This window comes from Dermochelys coriacea, chromosome 5, assembly GCF_009764565.3.
Source record: "Dermochelys coriacea isolate rDerCor1 chromosome 5, rDerCor1.pri.v4, whole genome shotgun sequence".
Taxonomy (NCBI): domain Eukaryota; kingdom Metazoa; phylum Chordata; order Testudines; family Dermochelyidae; genus Dermochelys; species Dermochelys coriacea.
In genome coordinates this window covers 42,978,637-43,000,490 of record NC_050072.1, presented here as the reverse complement: position 1 = coordinate 43,000,490, position 21,854 = coordinate 42,978,637, and the positions used below count along the sequence as shown (strand labels likewise).

Sequence of the window (21,854 nt, the reverse complement as noted above, 5' to 3'; positions counted from 1 at the left end):
TGCTTTACTGGTAATAATCCCAGCAATTTGGGTCCTCCCTGTTTGTATATGGCTGGTCACAGAATGGGGGGGGGGGGAAGGAGGAAGGGGTACTGGTACTGAATGCAGTGGGATTATAAATAAGATTAAGATTCTGTCACAGGTATTTTTAGTAAAAGTCAGGGACAGATTGAGGGCAATAAACAAAAATTCATGAAAGCCCACGACCTGTTCCTGACTTTTATTAAAAATACCCTGGAGTGGAGGGAGGGCAAACAGAGCACTGCTGGGGCTTGCAACTGCTCCCGCGACAGGGGCTGACTGCTGCTGCTCCAATCCCACAGGGGGTAACGCAGCCCCAGCTGGTGGTCTGGGTCTGGCCACCAGCCAGCTATTCCAGCTTCTCAGGACTGACTGCTAACCAGCTATTCCAGTTGCCACTGTTCCAGCCACCCCAGCCCGCTCCCAGAAGTAGTCACAGAGATCCCGGAAAGTCACAGAATTCATGACCTGTGACACAGAATTGTATCCTTAATTATAAAATACGCCACTCATACTTTTGTTGGGAGGAAGGGAGAAGGAGGGTTCATGTCTCATTTGAAGGTTTCAGAATAGCAGCCGTGTTAGTCTATAGTCGCAAAAAGAAAAGGAGTACTTGTGGCACCTTAGAGACTAACAAATTTATTTGAGCATAAGCTTTCGTAAGCTATAGCTACATACACACTGTAAGGAGAGTGATCACTTAAGATAAGCCATCACCAGCAGCGGGGGGGGGAGGGGGGAGGAGGAAAACCTTTCATGGTGACAAGCAAGGTAGGCTATTTCCAGCAGTTAACAAGAATATCTGAGGAACAGTGTGGGGTGGGGTGGGGGGGAAAAATAACATGGGGAAATAGTTTTACTTTGTGTAATGACTCATCCATTCCCAGTCTCTATTCAAGCCTAAGTTAATTGTATCCAGTTTGCAAATTAATTCCAATTCAGCAGTCTCTCGTTGGAGTCTGTTTTTGAAGCTTTTTTTTGAAGTATAGCCACTCTTAGGTCTGTGATCGAGTGACCAGAGAGATTGAAGTGTTCTCCAACTGGTTTTTGAATGTTATAATTCTTGACGTCTGATTTGTGTCCATTCATTCTTTTACGTAGAGACTGTCCAGTTTGACCAATGTACACGGCAGAGGGGCATTGCTGGCACATGATGGCATATATCACATTGGTAGATGCGCAGGTGAACAAGCCTCTGATAGTATGGCTGATGTGATTAGGCCCTATGATGGTATCCCCTGAATAGATATGTGGACAGAGTTGGCAACGGGCTTTGTTGCAAGGATAGGTTCCTGGGTTAGTGGTTCTGTTGTGTGGTTGCTGGTGAGTATTTGCTTCAGATTGGGGGGCTGTCTGTAAGCAAGGACTGGCCTGTCTCCCAAGATATGTGAGAGTGATGGGTCGTCCTTCAGGATAGGTTGTAGATCCTTGATGATGCGTTGGAGAGGTTTTAGTTGGGGGCTGAAGGTGACGGCTAGTGGCGTTCTGTTATTTTCTTTGTTGGGCCTGTCCTGTAGTAGGTGACTTCTGGGTACTCTTCTGGCTCTGTCAATCTGTTTCTTCACTTCAGCAGGTGGGTATCGTAGTTGTAGGAATGCATGGTAGAGATCTTGTAGGTGTGTGTCTCTGTCTGAGGGGTTGGAGCAAATGCGGTTATAGAGCTTGGCTGTAGACAATGGATTGTGTGGTATGATCTGGATGAAAGCTAGAGGCATGTAGGTTGGAATAGCGGTCAGTAAGTTTCCGATATAGGGTGTTGTTTATGTGACCATCGCTTATTAGCACCGTAGTGTCCAGGAAGTGGATCTCTTGTGTGGACTGGTCCCGGCTCAGGTAGATGGTGGGATGGAAATTGTTGAAATCATGGTGGAATTCCTCAAGGGCTTCTTTTCCATGGGTCCAGATGATGATGATGTCATCAATGTAGCGCAAGTAGAGTAGGGGCATTAGGAGACGAGAGCTGAGGAAGCGTTGTTCTAAGTCAGCCATAAAAATGTTGGCATACTTTGGGGCCATGTGGGTACCCATTGCAGTGCCGCTGATATGAAGGTATACATTGTTCCCAAATGTGAAATAATTATGGGTGAGGACAAAGTCAAAGTTCACCCACCAGATTAGCCGTGACAGTATCGGGGATACTGTTCCTGATGGCTTGTGGTCCATCTTTGTGTGGAATGTTGGTGTAGAGAGCTTCGACATCCATAGTGGCTATGGATTTTTTTTTAGGTATTTTTAGGAAGATCACCAATGGACTGTAGTTTCCTCAGGAAGTCAGTGGTGTCTCGAAGATAGCTGGGAGTGCTGGTAACGTAGGGCCTGAGGAGGGAGTCTACATAGCCAGACAATCCTGCTGTCAGGGTGCCAATGCCTGAGATGATGGGGCGTCCAGGATTTCCAGGTTTATGGATCTTGGGTAGCAGATAGAATACCCCAGGTCGGGGTTCTAGGGGTGTGTCTGTGCGGATTTGTTCTTGTGCTTTTTCAGGAGTTTCTTGAGCAAATGCTGTAGTTTCTTTTGGTAACTCTCAGTGGGATCAGAGGGTAATGGCTTGTAGAAAGTGGTGTTGGAGAGCTGCCTAGTAGCCTCTTGTTCATACTCCAACCTATTCACGATGATGACAGCACCTCCTTTGTCAGCCTTTTTGATTATGATGTCAGCCACATTATCAGAGGCTCATTCACCTGTGCATCTACCAATGTGATATATGCCATCATGTGCCAGCAATGCCCCTCTGCCACGTACATTGGTCAAACTGGACAGTCTCTACGTAAAAGAATAAATGGACACAAATCAGACGTCAAGAATTATAACATTCAAAAACCAGTTGGAGAACACTTCAATCTCTCTGGTCACTCGATTACAGACCTGAGAGTGGCTATCCTTCAACCAAAAAAAGCTTCAAAAACAGACTCCAACGAGAGACTGCTGAATTGGAATTAATTTGCAAACTGGATACAATTAACTTAGGCTTGAATAGAGACTGGGAATGGATGAGTCATTACACAAAGTAAAACTATTTCCCCATGTTATATCTCCCCCCCACCCCACTGTTCCTCAGATATTCTTGTTAACTGCTGGAAATAGCCAACCTTGCTTGTCACCATTAAAAGTTTTCCTCTTCCCCCCCCCCCCCCCCCCCCCGCTGGTGATGGCTTATCTTAAGTGATCACTCTCCTTACAGTGTGTATGATAAACCCATTGTTTCATGTTCTCTGTGTGTGTACATCAATCTCCCCTCTGTATTTTCCACCAAATGCATCCGATGAAGTGAGCTGTAGCTCACGGAAGCTTATGCTCAAATAAATGCGTTAGTCTCTAAGATGCCACAAGTACTCCTTTTCTTTCATTTGTAGTCACACATGCACCTATTTGAAGGATTGAGGATCAAACATAGTACATCAAGGCAGTGCTACTCTTGATTATTCTTCTGGAGATGAGCTTAGCAGCATTCATGCACAATTAATTTTTTATTCTGATGAGCTTAAACCTCAAAAAAAATATTAAGCAAGAATACATTTTTTTGCACCTAAAACGTTAAAAATTGGCTCTATTTACAACTTTTCATTTCCTGAGAGAATATTAATTTAGATCTAGTCCTTACACAAAAAAATTTAAGATCTCTCTTACCCAGATCCCAGTCCTGCAAGATGCTAATTTCATACAAACTTGTCTTCTATTAAGCTTGAAGGAATTCAATTGATACTCCACCCCATGCCAGACGTAGCCTATGAAGGCCATCAACATTCTCTACAACCTTATGTATTATAGAAATTCAGATCCAAGTGTGATGAAGGAACAAAACCTTGCTACAATATTGCATCTTCTGCTATGCCAGTTATGTTGCCTGTTCATAAGGCCCACAGAAGAGTCCAGCGCCCTCAGAACAAACAACAAAACCCATCTGCATGGTGTCTGTCTTAGTCAGCACAGCTGAACCTTGGTACACCTCTACCGATATAACGTGACCCGATATAACATGCATTTGGATATAATGCAGTGAAGCAGCACTCGGGGGGCGGGGGACGGGGCTGCACACTCCGGTGGATGAAAGCAAGTTCAATATAACACGGTTTCACCTATAACGTAGTAAGATTTTTTGGCTTCCAAGGACAGCGTTATATCGGGGTAGAGGTGTATATCCTATTTTGTACACATCATAAAAGCATAAGTCGAGGAAGAGATCTTTAGGAACGTCACTGAAGAGCCTGCTATCCAATATGGAAATCTGATACTAGGAAGAGAGCTATAAGTGTGATAATGATGATACTTTAAGATCAGCAGCTCAGTGTCACCCTTCTTTCTACTGCCACATCTCCGATGTCCCCAACCACTATGACCTACTGACTTGTAATGCATGCTGAAATCTTTTTACATTCTCCATTACTATTGCTGAAACACAAGTAATGAACGTTCTTCAGAGAAAATGCTCTGCTCTGCACTCATGAAAAAAGCAGATGGCAGCTATAGATCTAATGCCATTTCCTACAGAAGAAAAAAAATAGAGTCACTTTCGCTTCATAAAGCCATGGTGCACTATTTCTCTATTGTGGAAATTCCCAATATATATTAAATTGTACAAAACATAGTCATGCAGTTAAGTGCCCTTTTCCCCAGTGTCATGAGGACAGTCTATTTGCTCACTGGCTTCGTTGTCACCATTCACACTAAACATTTAAATAAGGACAGAATGAAAATGGTACTATTTCACCCCAAAGCCTTTAACAAATCTCATAAGGATAAAATCTTCAGAATGAACCTCATAAAAGGTTTAGAATACCTGACCTTGAAGAAACGTTAAACTGGGCAAGTTTAGTTTTGAGAAAAGATGAGGAGGAGGTTGGGAGGTGAGGAGAAAGGGATCTGATAACATCTTTATAACAGCCTTTAAGATATTTAAAGTGATCAGTTGTTCTCCATGTCCTCTGAAGGATAGGACAAGAAGTACTCAGCTTAATCTGCTGAAACAGAAATTTAGGTTAGATAGTAGGAAAATCTTTTTAATAGGGCTGTCGATTAATCGCAGTTAACTCATGAAATTAACTCAAAAATTAATCGCAATTAAAAAAATTTACTGTGATTAATCACAGCTTTAATCGCACTGTTAAATAGAATACCAATTGAAATTTATTAAATACTTCGGATGTTTTTCTACATTTTCAAACATTGATTTCAATTAAAACAGAATACGAAGTGTACAGTGCTCACATTTTTATTACAAACGTTTGCACTGTAAAAATGATAAAATAAATAGCATTTTTCAATTCACCTCATACAAGTACCATAATGCATTCTCTATCATGAAAGTGCAACTTACAAATGTAGATTTTTTTCTTACAAAATTGCACTCAAAAACAAAACAATGTAAAACTTTAGAGCCTACGAATCTACTGAGTCCTACTTCTTGTTCAGCCAATCGCTAAGAGAAAAAAGTTTGTTTACATTTACGAGAGATAATGCTGCCTGCTTCTTATTTACAATGTCACCTGAAAGTGAGAATAAGTGTTCGCATGGGACTTCTGTAGCCGGCATTGCAAGTTATTTACGTGCCAGATATGCTAAACGTTTGTATGCCCCTTCATGCTTCGGCAGCCATTCCAGAGGACATGCTTCCATGCTGATGACGCTCATTTAAAAAAATAATACGTTAATTAAATTTTTGACTGAGCTCCTTCGGGGAGAATTGTACGTCTCCTGCTGTGTTTTGCCTGCATTCTGCCCTATATTTCATGTTATAGCAGTCTTGTATGATGACCCAGCATGTGTTCGTTTTAAGAAAACTTTCACTGCAGATTTTACAAAAATGCAAAGAAGTTACCAATGTGAAATTCTTAAAGATACAGTACTCAACTCAAAGTTTAAGAATCTGAAGTGCCTTCCAAAATCTGAGAAGGCAGAAGTGTTGAGCATGCTTTCAGAAGTCTAAAAAGAGCAACACGCCGATGCGGAAACGACAGAACCTGAACCACCAAAAAAGAAAATCAACCTTCTGCAGTTGGCATCTGACTCATATGATGAAAATGAACGTGTCTGTCCATACTGCTTTGGACCATTATTAAGCAGAACCTGTCATCAGCATGGACACATGTCCTCTGGAATGGTGGATGAAGCATGACAAATATCTTGCGACGTTGGCTACAACAGTGCCATGCAAACGCCTGTTTTGACTTTTAGGTGACATAGTAAACAAGAAGTGGGCAGCATTATCTCCCGCAAATGTGAATACACTTGTTTGTCTGAGCGATTGGCTGAACAAGAAGTAGGACTGATTGAACTTGTAGGCTCTAAAGTTTTACATTGTTGGAATGCAGTTATTTTTGTACATAATTCTATATGTGTAAGTTCAACTTTCATTATGAAGAGACTGCACTTCAGTACTTCTGAGAGAATTGAAAAATACTATTTTTTGTTTTGTTTTGTTTTTCTTTTGTTTTTTACAGTGCAAATATTTGTAATCAAAAATATAAAGTGAGTATTGTACACTTGTATTCTGTGTTATTTGAAAATGTAGAAAACATCCAAAAAATTTAAATAAATGGTTTTCTAATATAGTTTAACAGCACAATTAATCGGGATTAATTTTTTTAAATCATGCGATTTATTGCGATTCATTTTTTGAACCGCTTGACAGCCCGACTTTTCAACTATAAGGATAGTTAAGCTCTGGAATAAGCTTTTAAGGGAGGTTATGGAATCCCCATGACTGGAGGTTTCTAGGAACAGGCTGGAGAAACACATGTCAGGGATAGTTAAGGTATACTTGATCCAGACTCAGCTTAGGGTTGAACCAGGTGACCTCTTCAGGTCTCAAAGCACTACAATTCTATGATTCTGTGATTGACTGCCATGTTACCTATATGCCAGCAATCTCAGAAAGTGACTGACCAGTTGAAACATTACATCTGAGGATCCATGGGTCTGGAACCCAGGTGTGCAAACTGCTGTGTTGACCCCACCACCCAACAGCTCTGGCAAAGAGGTAATGACAGTCTATGAGCCCTAAGGGTTCGAGCACGACTAGATGTCCTGTCAGTGCCTACTGCATTTCCTGAGTGACCCAGGAACAGTATTTAAGGCCTACGGAAAATGCCTAGAGGTTGTCTGTGCAACCAGGCGGATCCCCAGCTTGCTGCTGCAACAGATTTTTCTGTGTGCTTCCGATACCTTGCCTTGCTCTTAGTTCCCAGCTCCAGCCTTGCTCCTGATATCTTGCCTCATTCCTGATCCTGGTTCTTGGTCGCCACTCTGCTCCTGTCATCTCTTGCTCTGCCTCTGTTCCATTCACTCTACCTCAGCTGACTGTCTTGGTTCTGAACCGGTGCAGTTCCCGACCCCGACTCCCAACTGATTCTATAGCATGATAATAGTATGGACTGCTGCTTCTAGCTTTAACAAGGTTTAGTCCAGATGGTCATCAAGCCCCCTTCAAGCCAGGACACTGCTTTGATCCACATCTTGTAGTCAAGATCTTCACATTACAAGTTATATTAAAAATGACACATTATGCGCTTGCAACACTAACAGACCCAAGATTCAAGATATTCTAGCTTCCAAAAAACTTGACAAAAGACCCACTGTGACAGGATAGGAACTTGCGTGCACTTGAAGGACAGAAAAAAGTGTTAGCAGAGCAAACATTTTTGTTCAGTTAAGCACTACATAGAACATAGTTGTTCCAACAATTTCTACTTCCTTGTTTTTTCAGTACATTTCTTAGCAGTCCTGCTACTTAAAATTTCAAAAATCTACCTTTGATGAAATGACAGATTTCTGTTCAGCAAATCCAGCTAAAGGTAGAGCGTTACATGCCTGCAAGTGTGCGCTGATACTTCAATGAACCACGTAAGGATATTAAACACCTGTCCAGTTCAATACTATTAGGAAACCAAATCATGGTCACCTTCTCTTAGATTGCAAAATTATCCATTAACAAGTATATTCTGAGAAGATGTTTAGCATGACAGATGTGAGATAAATAGGCCAATCTGACGTAAGCCTACACAAGAAAACAGAAGTTTTTGTAACAACCTTTAATTGTATTGCTTAAGATAGCTCTATTGCCAAGAAGTGACTTTTTACCAAGCTAAAATAGTAAAGTTCCCCAATGTTGCTAGCAAGGCCCAGAATATTTTTTTTAAATGCGGAGTAAAAATATTCATGACTGGAAGTATGGGTGAAGATCAAGAACAAACAACAATAGCCACTGATCCTCCACAAAGCATGCAGAAGCCTAAGGAGGAATGTAATCCGCTGCATCTCTTAACTGGCACCCCAAATTTAAGAGATGTGTTTTTCAACACTTCTAAATCATCCCCTACTGATTCCATGTTTTTTGTATTATCAGGACACCTATACTTGCAGTTGGTGGTACTCTATATGGTATCACAGAACTGTCAGTAAAACATTTTTCAGACGATTTAAAAGTCAGCTTGCTCACCCCTCAACTCGGAGTGGATCATGTTATTGGGGTATCAGGCCTATAATCCCCATTTGCTCTTAAGATTTCCAGCGAGTTGTCATGGGGTGGAGCAACACAGAAGTTGCAACCTTAAAGATCCAAGTAAACAGGGAAAAAGGTGCGTCTTATGTCCTGAAGCTAGCTGAAGGAAAGCGGAGACCAAGACTTCACAGGCCATGCCAGCTGGCCTAGCCAAGAGCCAAAGAAAGCCCACCAGCATGAGATACCAACCAGATGACATCCTGATCCTTGAACTGCAGTCCTAGCCCTGAAGCTAAGACCATGCAAGCTGAAGAGACTTCTCCTTTAAGTAACACTTTTTCTTTAGTTGAGACATCCACAATATTATTTATTTTTCCTTTTTAAAGTGTGAATGAGTGTGTGAATATCAAAGAAATAGCATGTGTATATTTAGATTAAATAAATCCTACTTCAAAGCACTGTGTGTTATCCTGGGCCATAAGAATGTTGCAGAAACTGTTGTATGCAATAGCTGTGCCGGTCCCAGGACATAAGAGACACAAGTTAGTCCACTAAAAGATATTACCTCACATAGTCTGCCCATAAAGGGGCATACAGAGGTGGTCAACCACCCTGTATCACAGTGAATAAATCAGATGGGGAAAGAGTCAATGGTGAGAGTCACCTGGTAATATGCAGCTTTGAAGGGAACTCAGCACTACTTCCCAGGGCAGGGAAGTAGATGGTGTCTCCTTAAGTTTCCAGTGATACCAGTTAATCAAGTCTTACGCTAACTTCATGATTTAAATCTTGATTGTGTTAATTTAATGCTTTGGACAGTTGCTGAATCCATTCCATATGGTCATCAATTGGTTGATTTATTCACTCAATTTCAATTGTAGCTCCAATTCGCTAATTGTATTGCTAATTCTTAAATAAATAGAAATATTTTTAGTATTTAGTTTTAGTGACAAGTTTAAGTGACTATATTTGTTTTTACTAATTACACAATAAAACCAAAAAACCATACAGCTGGTATTTATTTCAAAAACAACAACATGGGTCACAAAATCCTCACTCAATTTTAATGGACATTGAGAAATCATTTAGGAACTCCTTGGCTCTAATCCTAAATTAATACCTTTATCCCTCACACAAAAATAATACAAGAGACCAAGATCCAGATTGCGCCCTAAACATTAGCATATGATTTTTTTGAAAGTGAACTGAACAAAATTTAATTACTCAAGTGTATTTTGGATGGAGACACTGAGTCACTGTGCAATGAAACTGGCAATGACAAGATATGTTACTCATAAGGTCCTTTCTCCCCGAGGAGGGCAGAGACAGAGGCAATGGCAGCTGCAGCAACAGCAGAGCATGGGGAATGTCATGCCATCAGAGACTCAGGACATTCAGGTTGCTTTCAGAATCTCTGATGTCTACATGCAAAACTGAACTGAACTATATCTGAAAGTAGAAGTGGGTAAAAAGCATTTTTCTGGTGATTAGAGGGACATTTAAAGAAAAAGAGCGAGACTTAATGCATTAGAAGAAACCAAAAAGTAGCAGTAACAAAATCGGAAGGGTTAAGAACAAAAGTAAAATATATGTGGGATTTGCAGAGTGGAAGGAGGACATGCTGGATTCGCACTGGTAGAGATAGTTGGGTAAGGCCCCTGGATAGAGAAGCGGGCCAGGGCAGTTCTGGAGGGATGGGGGAAGAGAGAAATAATGGCTTGGGGAAATCCAATATATGTAACTATGACAATATTTTGCTTATATGTTGTTTGTATGTTACTGTTAGTCTAGGCTCTAACTGCAGGGTCTGTGTTTTGTTTATCCCAGTAAGCATCAGGGCTTTATTGGGCTAGGTGCTGTACAAACATTCAACCATTATAAAATATAAATTAAAAATATAGCATCAATAACTGTGTGTTATTTTAATTGCTCATGCCTCACCTAATTTTTCATTGTGCCTTCACAGTTAGGGATGTGCGTTAGCCCATTCTCTGTAACTTCAATTACACTCTGTCTCAAGAAAACATTTCATTTTAGCAAAACGTTGAAAACATTAAATACAGATGGATCAATTATAATAATCTGTGACAAAATTAATCACTGCCTGCTTCTCAGTGGGTGGAAGAATTACAGATACAAGTAAAATGAGATCCCAATTCACCAAGGCATTTAAGCAGACACCTGACTAAGTGCTTTGCTGAATCTTGGCCTACATTAGGGTAGCATCGTGTCTCAGAATTGCCATGGCAGGCACAGGGAAGAAAATACCACCACTGTTGCCAGACACATGCACAATAGGAGGATGGCCTGCATTATGAGCCTGAATAAATATTTTACTGAATTTTATCTGTGGAATAGTAGTTTTCACTACATATATATGGAGAAAAGGAGTTCATATACATTTTGTATATTTGTAAGATACTTTTTAAGTTCATGAAGTTCACAAAATCTCAGTCTCCACTAGATTCACCCATTCCTATTTGAACTTACCCAGAGTTGGCAAAACCAATAACACTGCCTCCCAGAATGCATATGATGTTAATGATCCACCAAACACTATCCTTGTGATGGTTTATTGGAGGACACCAAGATTCCCCTTCACACCACCACCACCCCCGCCTAAATTTTACAAAGCTTTTTAGGCACTATTTGAAAGTTTTGAAATATCTTTTTCCTTACCAATTTGTCTGGTCTTAATTGTACATATATACTGGTTTGTCCTATCAGGACTGTTGATGAATGTTGGACTGCTGTCTTATTCCAAGTAAATCAAATTTTGGGCCTCCTAGCCTTAGGGTACATTTAAAATAAAATTTTACATCAATCCCGAATTTAAATGATTTAAATCAGAAGATAGGAAACCTTAATTTAAATCACTGACTGTAATCATATTTTTTGGTTGTACAAGATTCAGTCTCATTGGTCGGTATAACCATTGAAACGTTTATTATTTACAACTAAATGTAGCCAGTTGCCAGGAATAAGCTTTGAGGATACAAGGGGGAGACAACAGAACTTCCCCTGTTGCAGTAACTGCAGCTAGGGAAAAAGAGTGATTGGTGGCGGAGGGGGGAGGAATTTCCCCTTTCTTTACATAGCAAATTGAAAAGCCTAGGACAGCTTCAAATTCATCACACACTCTGGAGGGAACTCTAGTATCCCTTATCTCACCAGCCAGGATGAAAGGGAAGAGACAAACTCCTTTTCTGGCTTTTACCAAGCTTCCTAGAAAAAGTCTATCTGAGAATAAAATGTAGCATGTAAAATTTCAGGAAGATTGGTGGGGATTTTTTGGTTGGGGATGGAAGAGTTCAAATTGTGGTGAGTGATTGAAAATTAGGTTTTATGATAGGAAGCTAACTTCTATCCTAACTATGAAGTAGCTACTACTGCTCCCATAACAATTAAAATATATAAAAAAAATTATTTCACAGTTTGAGATACCAAATTATACAGCAACTGCCTCCTTAAAATACTTTATGCCTCAGTAACAAACATTGTTTGAGTAGATCTTTGTACGCTTAGTTAAAGGTTGCATTATTTTGGAAGGACAACTCTCTACAGCTGGTAACTGATCAGTTTCCCCTTGTCTGTGAGCTGAGGCATTTGCTAGCCCTAGAACTAAAACAAAGAAAACCTTTTGATTCCTTTAAATATAATTTAATAACTGCTATACTGGAAACAGTTATTTCTTTCAGCAGTTCAGGCTAGACAGAAGAACACTTCTTTTAACTTATAATTCTTGCCATAGTGGAAGTATTTAAGGATGGTCTTATTTAGTTAACAATATTAATTCACTTGTACCAGGAACAGAATAATAATAATAATAATAATAATAAAGTTACTATATTGCAATAAAAATGCAGCGTTCATTAGAAAATATAATAAAATAGCTCAAATATAAAGCTGGTCACAAAGGACAATGAGGGGGAAACCAATATTTCCACAACAAGATTATTATTATTTTTATTTAAAGTGGAACCCTTTGTAACTCTGTGGAATCATAGCTGGATGAATGGACACGTTGTCCAAATAAAGCAATAAATTTGACACAATTAGACTATGGAATTGTGCAGAAATAACTAGGTTAAATATACAGAATACTCATTAACATGACTAATCTGACACTTGGATCTCTCCTTTCTTTAGAACTCTAGACTTTATTACAGACATTCAAGAAAGATGATATGTACAAAACAGACATCTACAATTTTCATAGCAGGCTTCATATGCATAACATCAATTTTATCCTTCTATTTGGCTATATTTGCATATTATAATAAACATTCTATATCCTTTAGTTTTACCTCTTTGAATGCCAAACTTCAGATTAAATTACATGCGCGGAACCTATAATATGGATTCAAGATTGTCTGGAAATTGTGCTCTTTAATAGCAGAAACTGATGACGATAGCAGAAATACACTACTAAACAATACTAGGAGGCCTCCAGGTTGAAAAATCTTGTAGAGAACAGCTATTTTCCTATAATACCTCTTGGATAACAAATGATTTTCTTCATTCCCTAGAAAGGCAACAAAACTTTGCTCAGGCTTTGAATGTTAATAGTTTTCAAACAAAACCATTAATCCAAGCTGAGAAAACTTCACTGTGATTGTGGTAAATCCAACCTCCTGTTGTAATGAATTTTTTTAAATTGTTATGCATTGTATGAGAATATTAATTAAGGCAAAGTATGTTAATCTGCAATTGGTCTCCCATCATTAAAGTGAATTAATGAGGTGATACTGTACTGTATTCTGCAGCAACTTAGTTTCTGATCAGGCACACCACTTTTTTCTATAAACAAGTCTGCAGGGCCAGATTAACTCTCCTGTGGGCCCAGGGCTATTAGATTTTATGGGACCCCTATATAAAAGTCTTTTTCCTAATTTAAAACAAAATCACCACAATTATGGCATCGAGGCTATTAACACTATACTAAACTTGCCTTTTAATTAACAAAGCCATTCTGTGATTACATTTCAGTCTTAAAACATGTAGAATACAGTTAAATTAATTCAAAATAGCCTACTTCTTACCTTAGACCAGCTGTTATGTTAGTTTCTTTCTGGGAGGAAGTTTGGGCACAGGAGGGGGCTCCAGGCTGGGGCAGAGTGTTGGGGTGCATGAGAGGGTGAGGGGTGCAGGCAGGGATTTGGACCTGGGGCAGCAGGATGGGGGGCAGGAGGGGGTGCGAGGTGCAGGCTCCGGCCGGGAGGTGCTTACCACAGGCGGCTCCCGCCAGGCAGCGCAGCAGGGCTTAGGCGGGCAGGCAGGCTGCTTACCTACCTACCTGCCATAGCCCCACACCTCTCCCAGAAGCGGCCGGCTGCTGGCACATCTCTGCGCGCCCCTGGGGGGAGGGGACAGCGTGTCTCTGTGCTACCTGCGCCTGCAAGCGTAGCTCCCATTGGCCGGTTCCCAGCCCATGGGATCTGTGGGGACGGTACTGGGGCAGTGCACATAGCCATCTCCTCTGCCAGGGGCCGCAGAGACATGCCAGCAGTCAACCACTTCCAGGAGCACGTGGGGCCACGGCATGCAGGCAGCCTGCCTGAGCCCTGCTGCGCTGGGACCCACCTTAGCCTGGGGCCTAGGCTGCATCCCCTAAAGCTCCTGCGTTAATCTGGCCCTGACGATATGAAATGTTTGAATTTGCTCCTGTTAGCCCAAAACTACCAATCTGACCAAAACAACAAAAAAAAACCCTTAAAATAAATACTTTAAAAATCAAAAACTCAAATCAAGAACATTCAAATTTCTGACTTTCCTATTACACTAAGAATTAGCTGTGTTCAGCAGTTATTTTTATTACTATTAAGCAAAATAAACCATTTCTATTTGGATTCAGCAAATGGAATCCACTGCTGAAAAAAATATACAGTAAGCCAATAATGATAATTATTACGAGCTCCTGGTTATTCTCTGCCTGTTACCAGTCACAAAATTTGGATCTCAGTATTTCAGACTTCAGACTGCTACTTACAGCCCCGATCCCATAAACAATCATGCATATACTTTGCAACTAGGCCACTTAAAATAAATGGGCCTACTCAAGGTAGTGCAGTTCAGTATGTGTATGTTTAAGTTTGCAGGATCGGTGTCTATTTCATTCCCCTATCAATTTTTTTTTGTACTGAACTTCAAACTAAACAGTTTATTTTATTTTTGATACCTCTGAAAATAACAAATGTCTCACAGACATATTACAATCAACATGTTTTTCCATACAGTAAGTTTGACAGTCACTTAGATTGGTGATTTATATTTAATATTAAAACAAATCTTTTCTGAAAGTAATAGTTGCCTCTGTGATTCTGTATATTCATACTTGTTTTGCCCTTTCGTTCCTCTAAAATGTAACAACAAATAAAAACTTACCATTCTTGCTGACATCCAGTTCCCTGAGGTTAATGAGATTTGCAATGGATGCTGGCAATGTTGTTAGGTCATTGTCTGGCAAACTCAGCTTGTGCAGGGATTGACAGTTAAAAAGTTGCTATTGAAACAAAGAAAAAAGTGACTGAGCATCTCTCTGTTTTCTTTATACGTCTTTTGTTTTTAATTCTTTTTAACTTCTGACCTTCTCACTAAAAAGTCAGGATATTTGTGAAACAATTTTTGTTTTAAATGTAGTGAATTACTGAATTACAAAATGAGCATCAGTGAAAAGCTGTAACTGTCCAGAGCCAGGAAAACATGGCAAACATTTATGTTAGATGCTCTCTACAAACGTCTTCCAATGCTTCAGAAATCATTAACAAGAGCTAATATGTACTAATGAGGAATACTAACATTCACTTTTCAGAGTCAAAATGCCTGACAATTCTCAAACCTATAAATAAAAAAGCAGAAGCAATTGTGGGGGGTGGGGGGAAGAGAGCGAGAGAGCACGTGCATGCACCTGGAGCACTGGCTCTGGCGCAAAATTTGGGGCGTGCATCAGAGGCTGTAAAGCAGTCAGGCCATGTATTAAAGTAAATGCTTACAAGTTCACTGTTTGTTACACACACTTGGCCAAGTTGTTGCTAGTGTACTAGGCATTGAATATTTACATAAATATATTTTAGAAGGCTAGTACAAATATACCCCAAACTAGTACAAAATAAGATGAATAAATAGAAATGTTTTGTCCAAGATATCAGAAACAAGTGGAGATAACAAACCAATGTCATGAAACACGGAGTGGTACCCAAGTTGTTTATCTCAGTCTATAAATGTCAGGGTATCTCACCATAACCCTTTGTGTCGCCGAGGGGATAGCAAAAATTCCTGATAACTGAGCTGCTCCTTGCCTTAGTACACTCATGTGTTAATGAATATGGCAAGTTGTGCATCTTGTTAGAACTGTGCCTTAAGGGCAATAAATCTGGCCAAGCACCTTTGTCACCAAACTGTGCCTGTGATCTCTCTCTATGAGTAACATCAAGGTCTGCTAAATTAGCAGCGTGCACTCTCTACTAGTGCTGATAAGACCAGAGTTCCAAAAATAAAAGCGCTAAACAGCAACAACAACATTCCCCTCTTCTACAGCAACTACACGTGCTTCCACAAATAAATACAACTGTAGTCTGCATTTAAAACCATCCATTTTGGAACACAAGCTTTAACACCCACATAGGTGGGTGTTATTTTTTAAAAAAGGGATGAAATTCATCTAAATGGAATATATTTAAAATAAATCTAAAATTATGCAGCCTCCTTATTTTCCCCTCCCTTAAAAGGCAATTCTAAAGAAGTTTAACAGAGTGTGTGTGTGTGTGTGGGGGGGGGGAATGATTAACATTTTGAAGTTATCCAGACCAGCAGGATAGTCTGACTGTGCATATATATGCATGGGTTAATTTAAGAGACTAGACAGCCAATGGCATCTGTAAACATTAACAACAATATTAACAAAAATTATTTGTATTGGAGTAGTGACTAGAGCCAGAGCCCCATTTTGCTAGGCACTGTACAAAACATGGAATGAAAAGATGGCCCCTACCCCAAAGTGCTTGCAATCGAACTATAAGACAAGAGACAGCTGGTGAATAGAAAGAGATAAAGTTGAGGGGGAAAGCACAAGGAAATAAAGGAATGATGCTGACCAGCATGTTAAGCAGTGGTCACAGCACTCTGGCTGCCTAAACACTGTCAAGGTTTTTGTACATATCACAGCAAAGCAGAGTTTTAAGGAAGAATTTGAAGGACTACCAAGTGTTTTCGTAGGTATTTATGGGGAGTTCTTCCCACATGGGAGAAAGCAGGACAATGCCTGTTGGAAAACTTTATAAAATGGGCAGCCAAGACAATCTGAGGATCAGAGGCAAGGGTCAATGTTTTGATAGCAAATAGGAGGAGATGACAGGTAGGCCAGAGATAATCCATTGTCCATGCACAATAATTCCTCCGAAGATTAATATTGTCATCTGTCATTAAATAGCGCATAACACTGGTGCTGAAGTCACAACTCATTATCATGATCTCTTTTGCAACATTTTCCCCCAACTTATGTTTAAACAGAATTCTGAGGAAGAACTGGCCAAACGGTGAGAATGTGGTTGGAATAGATAAGATTTACTTTAACTTTTTAGTGACGCCACAACTGCCATGAATATGAGTGAGAAGTCACTGGATTGCATTGCTTACATAATAAACCATTATTTCAACCACAAACCATGGAACTAGTCCCAGGAATCGGATATTCACATAACACCCAAACCATAAGTTTGGACGATGAATTATTCAAGAGAATAAACTCTATCCTGTGTAGTGACACAGTACCTTTTCTTCAGAAATATGGACCTGTTACAAATCAACTAGCTTGCACCATCAATGCTTTCATTAGTTGGATTTCCTTGGGTAATGTACTGGATAGGTGCTTTGGTTGGCATACATCTTTTGGAGCCATTCCTTTTTCTTACCATTTCCAGTGAGACAATGTGCTCAAAAAACTTATCCCTGCAAGCAAACAGCTATATAGATTTTTAAAAGCATACTAAATTTATCTAATTTTTCATGTAAAAAGAATGAAAAACGTATGGCAGACAGTGGGGAAGAGGTTTACAAAAGGGAAAAGTTTTAAAATTTTGTTTTTTCATCTTCTGTATTCTGATAAGTGGTCCATCACTGGGAGTGTGAAGCCAATTAGAGTTGGCTGGTGTAAAAACTATATGGTTAACTGTCCTCTAAGTTCCAAGGAAAATAGGAAGGTAGAAGCCAACTACAAGATATGCTTGTGGAGGAATGATTTATCCTTTCTTCTAACAGATTTACCTCCAGGAAACTGTACTGGTAATTGAGTTGTTTTGCAGATTTAGGAAGCTTCAGTGTTTAATGTTAGCTGGAAGACTCCATTTTGAATCCAGTGGATATGGCTCATTGGTCAAAGCCTACTGGGGAAGGAGCTATGGTAGATAAAACCTACTCTAGTCCTAAAAATTTAGGATACTTTTTTTAAACTTGGGAACTTAAGTCCCACTTTCATGTAATTTAAGCGCTTAGGAGCATAAGTGACTTTCAAATTTTACACATCTAGCTAGCTTGGGAGGTTATCTTAGGCACATGTCTGTTACAGCCTTGAAAGATTGAGTAAGCTTGATGTAGGCAGAAGCCTGCCTAGCTTAAAAAATTGGTTCCAACTCTCGGGGTTTTCTCTTTAGCTGGAAGACGTGCAATGCAGCTACCAAGAAATTTTTCTAACTTATGTCAGTTCTTTGGGGACATATTTTTATTTATATATTTATTTTTAATCCTCCTGAGCATCTCCTTCTACCTTTCCCTTTCTCAATATTTGAGTCTATGATTCACAGTTCACATTAGTGAGACAGATACTGGAATACTGTATACAATTCTAGTATCCACATATTGGAAAAAAACTCAGAGGGTGCTGAGAAGAGCCATAAAAATTTGAGAGCTGAAGAAAACGCCTTATAGTGAGAGCATCAGCAGTTTAATCTTATAAAGAGCTTAATTTGTTTCCTTATAAAAAAGATTGAAAGGAAACTTGATTACAATGTGTCTTCACAGGGACAAAATACCAGGTACTAAAGAGCTCTTCAATCTAGCAGACAAAGACTTATCAAGAACCAATGTCTGAAAGCTGAACCCAGACAAATTTAAACTGGAAATAAGGCACACATTTTTAACAGTGAACATGACTAACCACTGGAGCAAACTACCAAGGGAAGTGGTAGATTTTCCATCTCTTATGTCTTCAAAAATCAAGACCGTTTGGAAGATATGCATTAGTCAAGAACAAAGTTATTGGCTGTAATACAGGGGGTATCTGAGTGAATTTAACTGCCTGTGATATACTGGTCCCTTTTGAATCTATAAATGTATTCATTAGATCACTATGTCACATGGTCTTCCCCCATATTTAATAATGGGCTCTTCAATCTAGCAGAGGAAGGTATAACACCATCCAACAGCTGCAAGTTGAAGCTAGACAAATTTAGACTAGAAATGGGGCATGCATTTTTAAACAGTGAGAATAAGAAAGCATTGGAACAATTTACCAAGGATTATGTGGATTCTTCATCACTAATAATTTAACAAAAAAATCAAGATTGGATGTTTTTCTAAAAGATATGCTCTAAAAATTATTTTTGGAGACATTCTATAACCTGTGATATACAGGAAGTCGGACGACATCATCGTAACAGTCACTTCTGCCTTTTGAAGACCTGTAGAACATCAAGTTGCTATTAACATCTATTCCTACTTAAAAGGTAGAGAATTCTCAGTTTGGACAGTTGACAAAAACAATATCTTGACTTAGGCCTTGTCTACACTACAGGGGAAATTCAATCTAAGCTACGCAATCTGACTTATGTGAATAGCGTAATTCAAATTGGCATAGCTTAGATCTACTTATGCACACAGGAGTTGACAGGAGAGCGTCACTAGACCCGCTAAATCGACCGCCAATGCATCGATTGCTGCTCGTCAATCCTCCGGTAAGGGTAGACAAGCTCTTAGTAGTAGTATTAGTAGTAGCGTTGGCTTAACTGCTCCCACTGAAGTCCAGTGGGCTTAATTAACTGTAAGCTCCTATCCTATTTGGGATAAACAAGAAACTGAATAACGTCCTCATTGGTTTCAATTGCTTGGACTTCCAATGGTTACAAAAGCTATAAATGTGAAAAATAGTCAACCTTTAAAGAACCTAGCAAAGTAACATTCAACAATGATTCAGGCAGGATAATGATCTAATTTTCCATATACTGGTGATGAAGATGAAAAGAAGCAAAAACAATGAAGTCTTCAGTTACATATTAAGAAGTTTAAACTGGTGAGCTGAAAATGGAAGTTGGTCACCTACAAGAGCCCTCAATGACAACAGATTTTTAGAATTATTACTCCACTGCTGTATAATATAGATGAAGTAAAGTAACAGGGTTAATACACCTCACAAAAAACCAAACCTCAAACACCATACCTTTGGAAGCTCCTCAATCTGATTTGCATCTAAATAGAGTTCTTCCAAGGTCTTTTCAAAGGTAAATATCTCTTTTGGCACTTGTTCCAGGCTGCAGTGAGAATAATCCAGTGCAGTGACAGTTTCTTCTTCTCCACGTAGACAGCGGCATGGCACCAACCGCACAAACAAGTTCCGCTTTGTTGTCATTTTCAGGCACTGTAAACAAAAATGAGGTTTCTGAAATATCTTTAGACTTCGAGAAACTAAAATATTTTTTCCCCTCAACAGCTTATTAGATGCCAAGTTTAGAATTTTTACATTTTAAGGACTGCAGAACACCTGTAACTTCCATTGAAGGAAAAGATACTGTGGCTGCTTGGCAGTGGAGAAAATCAGGGTATAAATTTTTACTTTTTTTTTTTTTTTTAAAGTGAAAAAGAGTATCAAACTGAAACCTCTGCTTCTTACAGCAAAGTTTCACTTTCTCAGGATCATTATGCTTTAGTTCCTAGAAAAGTAAGTAGACATTTCTTATAAGAGGTATTTTTATATTTTATATTAGGAAAACCTTTCAAACTATGGTTAAGTATTGGATTGGGCTTCCAAAGGAGGTTGTGGAATCTCCATCACTGGAGGTTTTAAAGAACAAGTTAGACAAATACCTGTTGGGATGACAAAATGATCTTGAGGTCCCTTCTAGCCATACATTTCTCCGATTCTGCACCCTCATTCAAAAAGTAGAACATAGAAAATGAACCAGTATGGTTTCTGTAAATTGATCCAACTACGATCGTGCCTGCCACTAAAAATTGCACTATTAAGAAAAACTTTTAAAAAGGTGCTCAGACACAGGAACTATATTCATTTTCTGCAATTCCACCTGCAGTCTGGAAAGCTTCAAAATACAGATTTTACCAAAAAAGCCATTAAACATTGGTTTTACTTCTTAAAAGTAAATGAATAGGCAATAGGAAAAAGATTTTGATGGAAAACAATGAACCCAACTTTTTTTTTTTTTTTGGCAGTGCAAAGGGTAACTGCAATCTATGTTCCACCTTTGAATTTATGCAGCTACAAATTTGATTCTGTGAATATCTAGTCTGCTACATATTCCAAATTACACTTCGCTCATCTGGAACTCTTTTTGGGGGTGCCTTACATTCCAAATTTTATTTAACTCATGCATGAGTGTTAGTACTATTATAATGCCTGAATTTCCATCTATCATGAAAGGGTGGAAAAGCAGCCTTTTGTAGATGGCAGGCTGTCAGAGTTCCTTACTGAATAATTATTACAACAAAATTCCAGCAGTATTAAAATAGGGCTTTGTATAGTCATCTTTTTTGTCATTTAATCAAAATAAAGATAATCTCTTTGTCTAATCAGTGTACAGGGATTGGAATAAAGGAAAGTAAAAATCCATTTATTCATGTCTGAATATTGGTGATATAGCAGCATTTTCAGATGCCTTCTTGATCTATTGTTAACCTCAAGCACACAGCCTCTATCCATTTCCTTGCCCTGTACTACAATGACCATTACCATTCCTTCCCTAACTTTCTTGAAGTTATTTCCATCTATATGCCTCATGTGACTAAAGTACATACATTTGCACCTGCTGATTTCTAATATTATAAATAAATAATATTGCCAACTAATATTTTGGAAGGAGGGAGGTTTAGAACCAGGAGATTCGCAAGAACCTTTGCTGCCACCATCACATCTCAAAAGCTTAATTTTTCATCTTGTCAGCAGCATTTATTTTCCACAATTCACATCCACAAGTCACTATGGAAAAAATTAAGCTTTTCACCAGGCGAACCTTTGCACATTTTGAGATGGCGTGGTTTTTCCAAACTTTTGTAAGCAACCTATTCCTAGTCTTCTAATTTCTTTGGAACAGCCTCGTTGGTCGGACATGTAGGACCCCATCTACTACCTACCGCGGCAACATGAGTTTGGCAACTCTGCTCGCATTTTTGTTA

At 39.2% G+C, this 21,854-nt stretch overlaps 1 protein-coding gene across 22 annotated transcripts in view; it reads right to left on the bottom strand.

Annotated features, from left to right (window-relative positions):
* The window catches only part of ERBIN (erbb2 interacting protein), a 214,643-nt gene that overhangs the window by 112,495 nt on the left and 80,294 nt on the right, over positions 1-21,854 (bottom strand). For all 22 annotated transcript variants that reach the window (XM_038402361.2, XM_038402369.2, XM_043514174.1 and 19 more), the window contains 2 exons: positions 19,888-20,085; positions 14,844-14,961 (listed from right to left, as the gene is read on the bottom strand). In XM_038402361.2, the coding sequence (XP_038258289.1) occupies positions 14,844-14,961; positions 19,888-20,076 (307 nt within the window). In that variant the 5' untranslated portion in view covers positions 20,077-20,085. The remainder of the gene's footprint in view (positions 1-14,843; positions 14,962-19,887; positions 20,086-21,854) is intronic.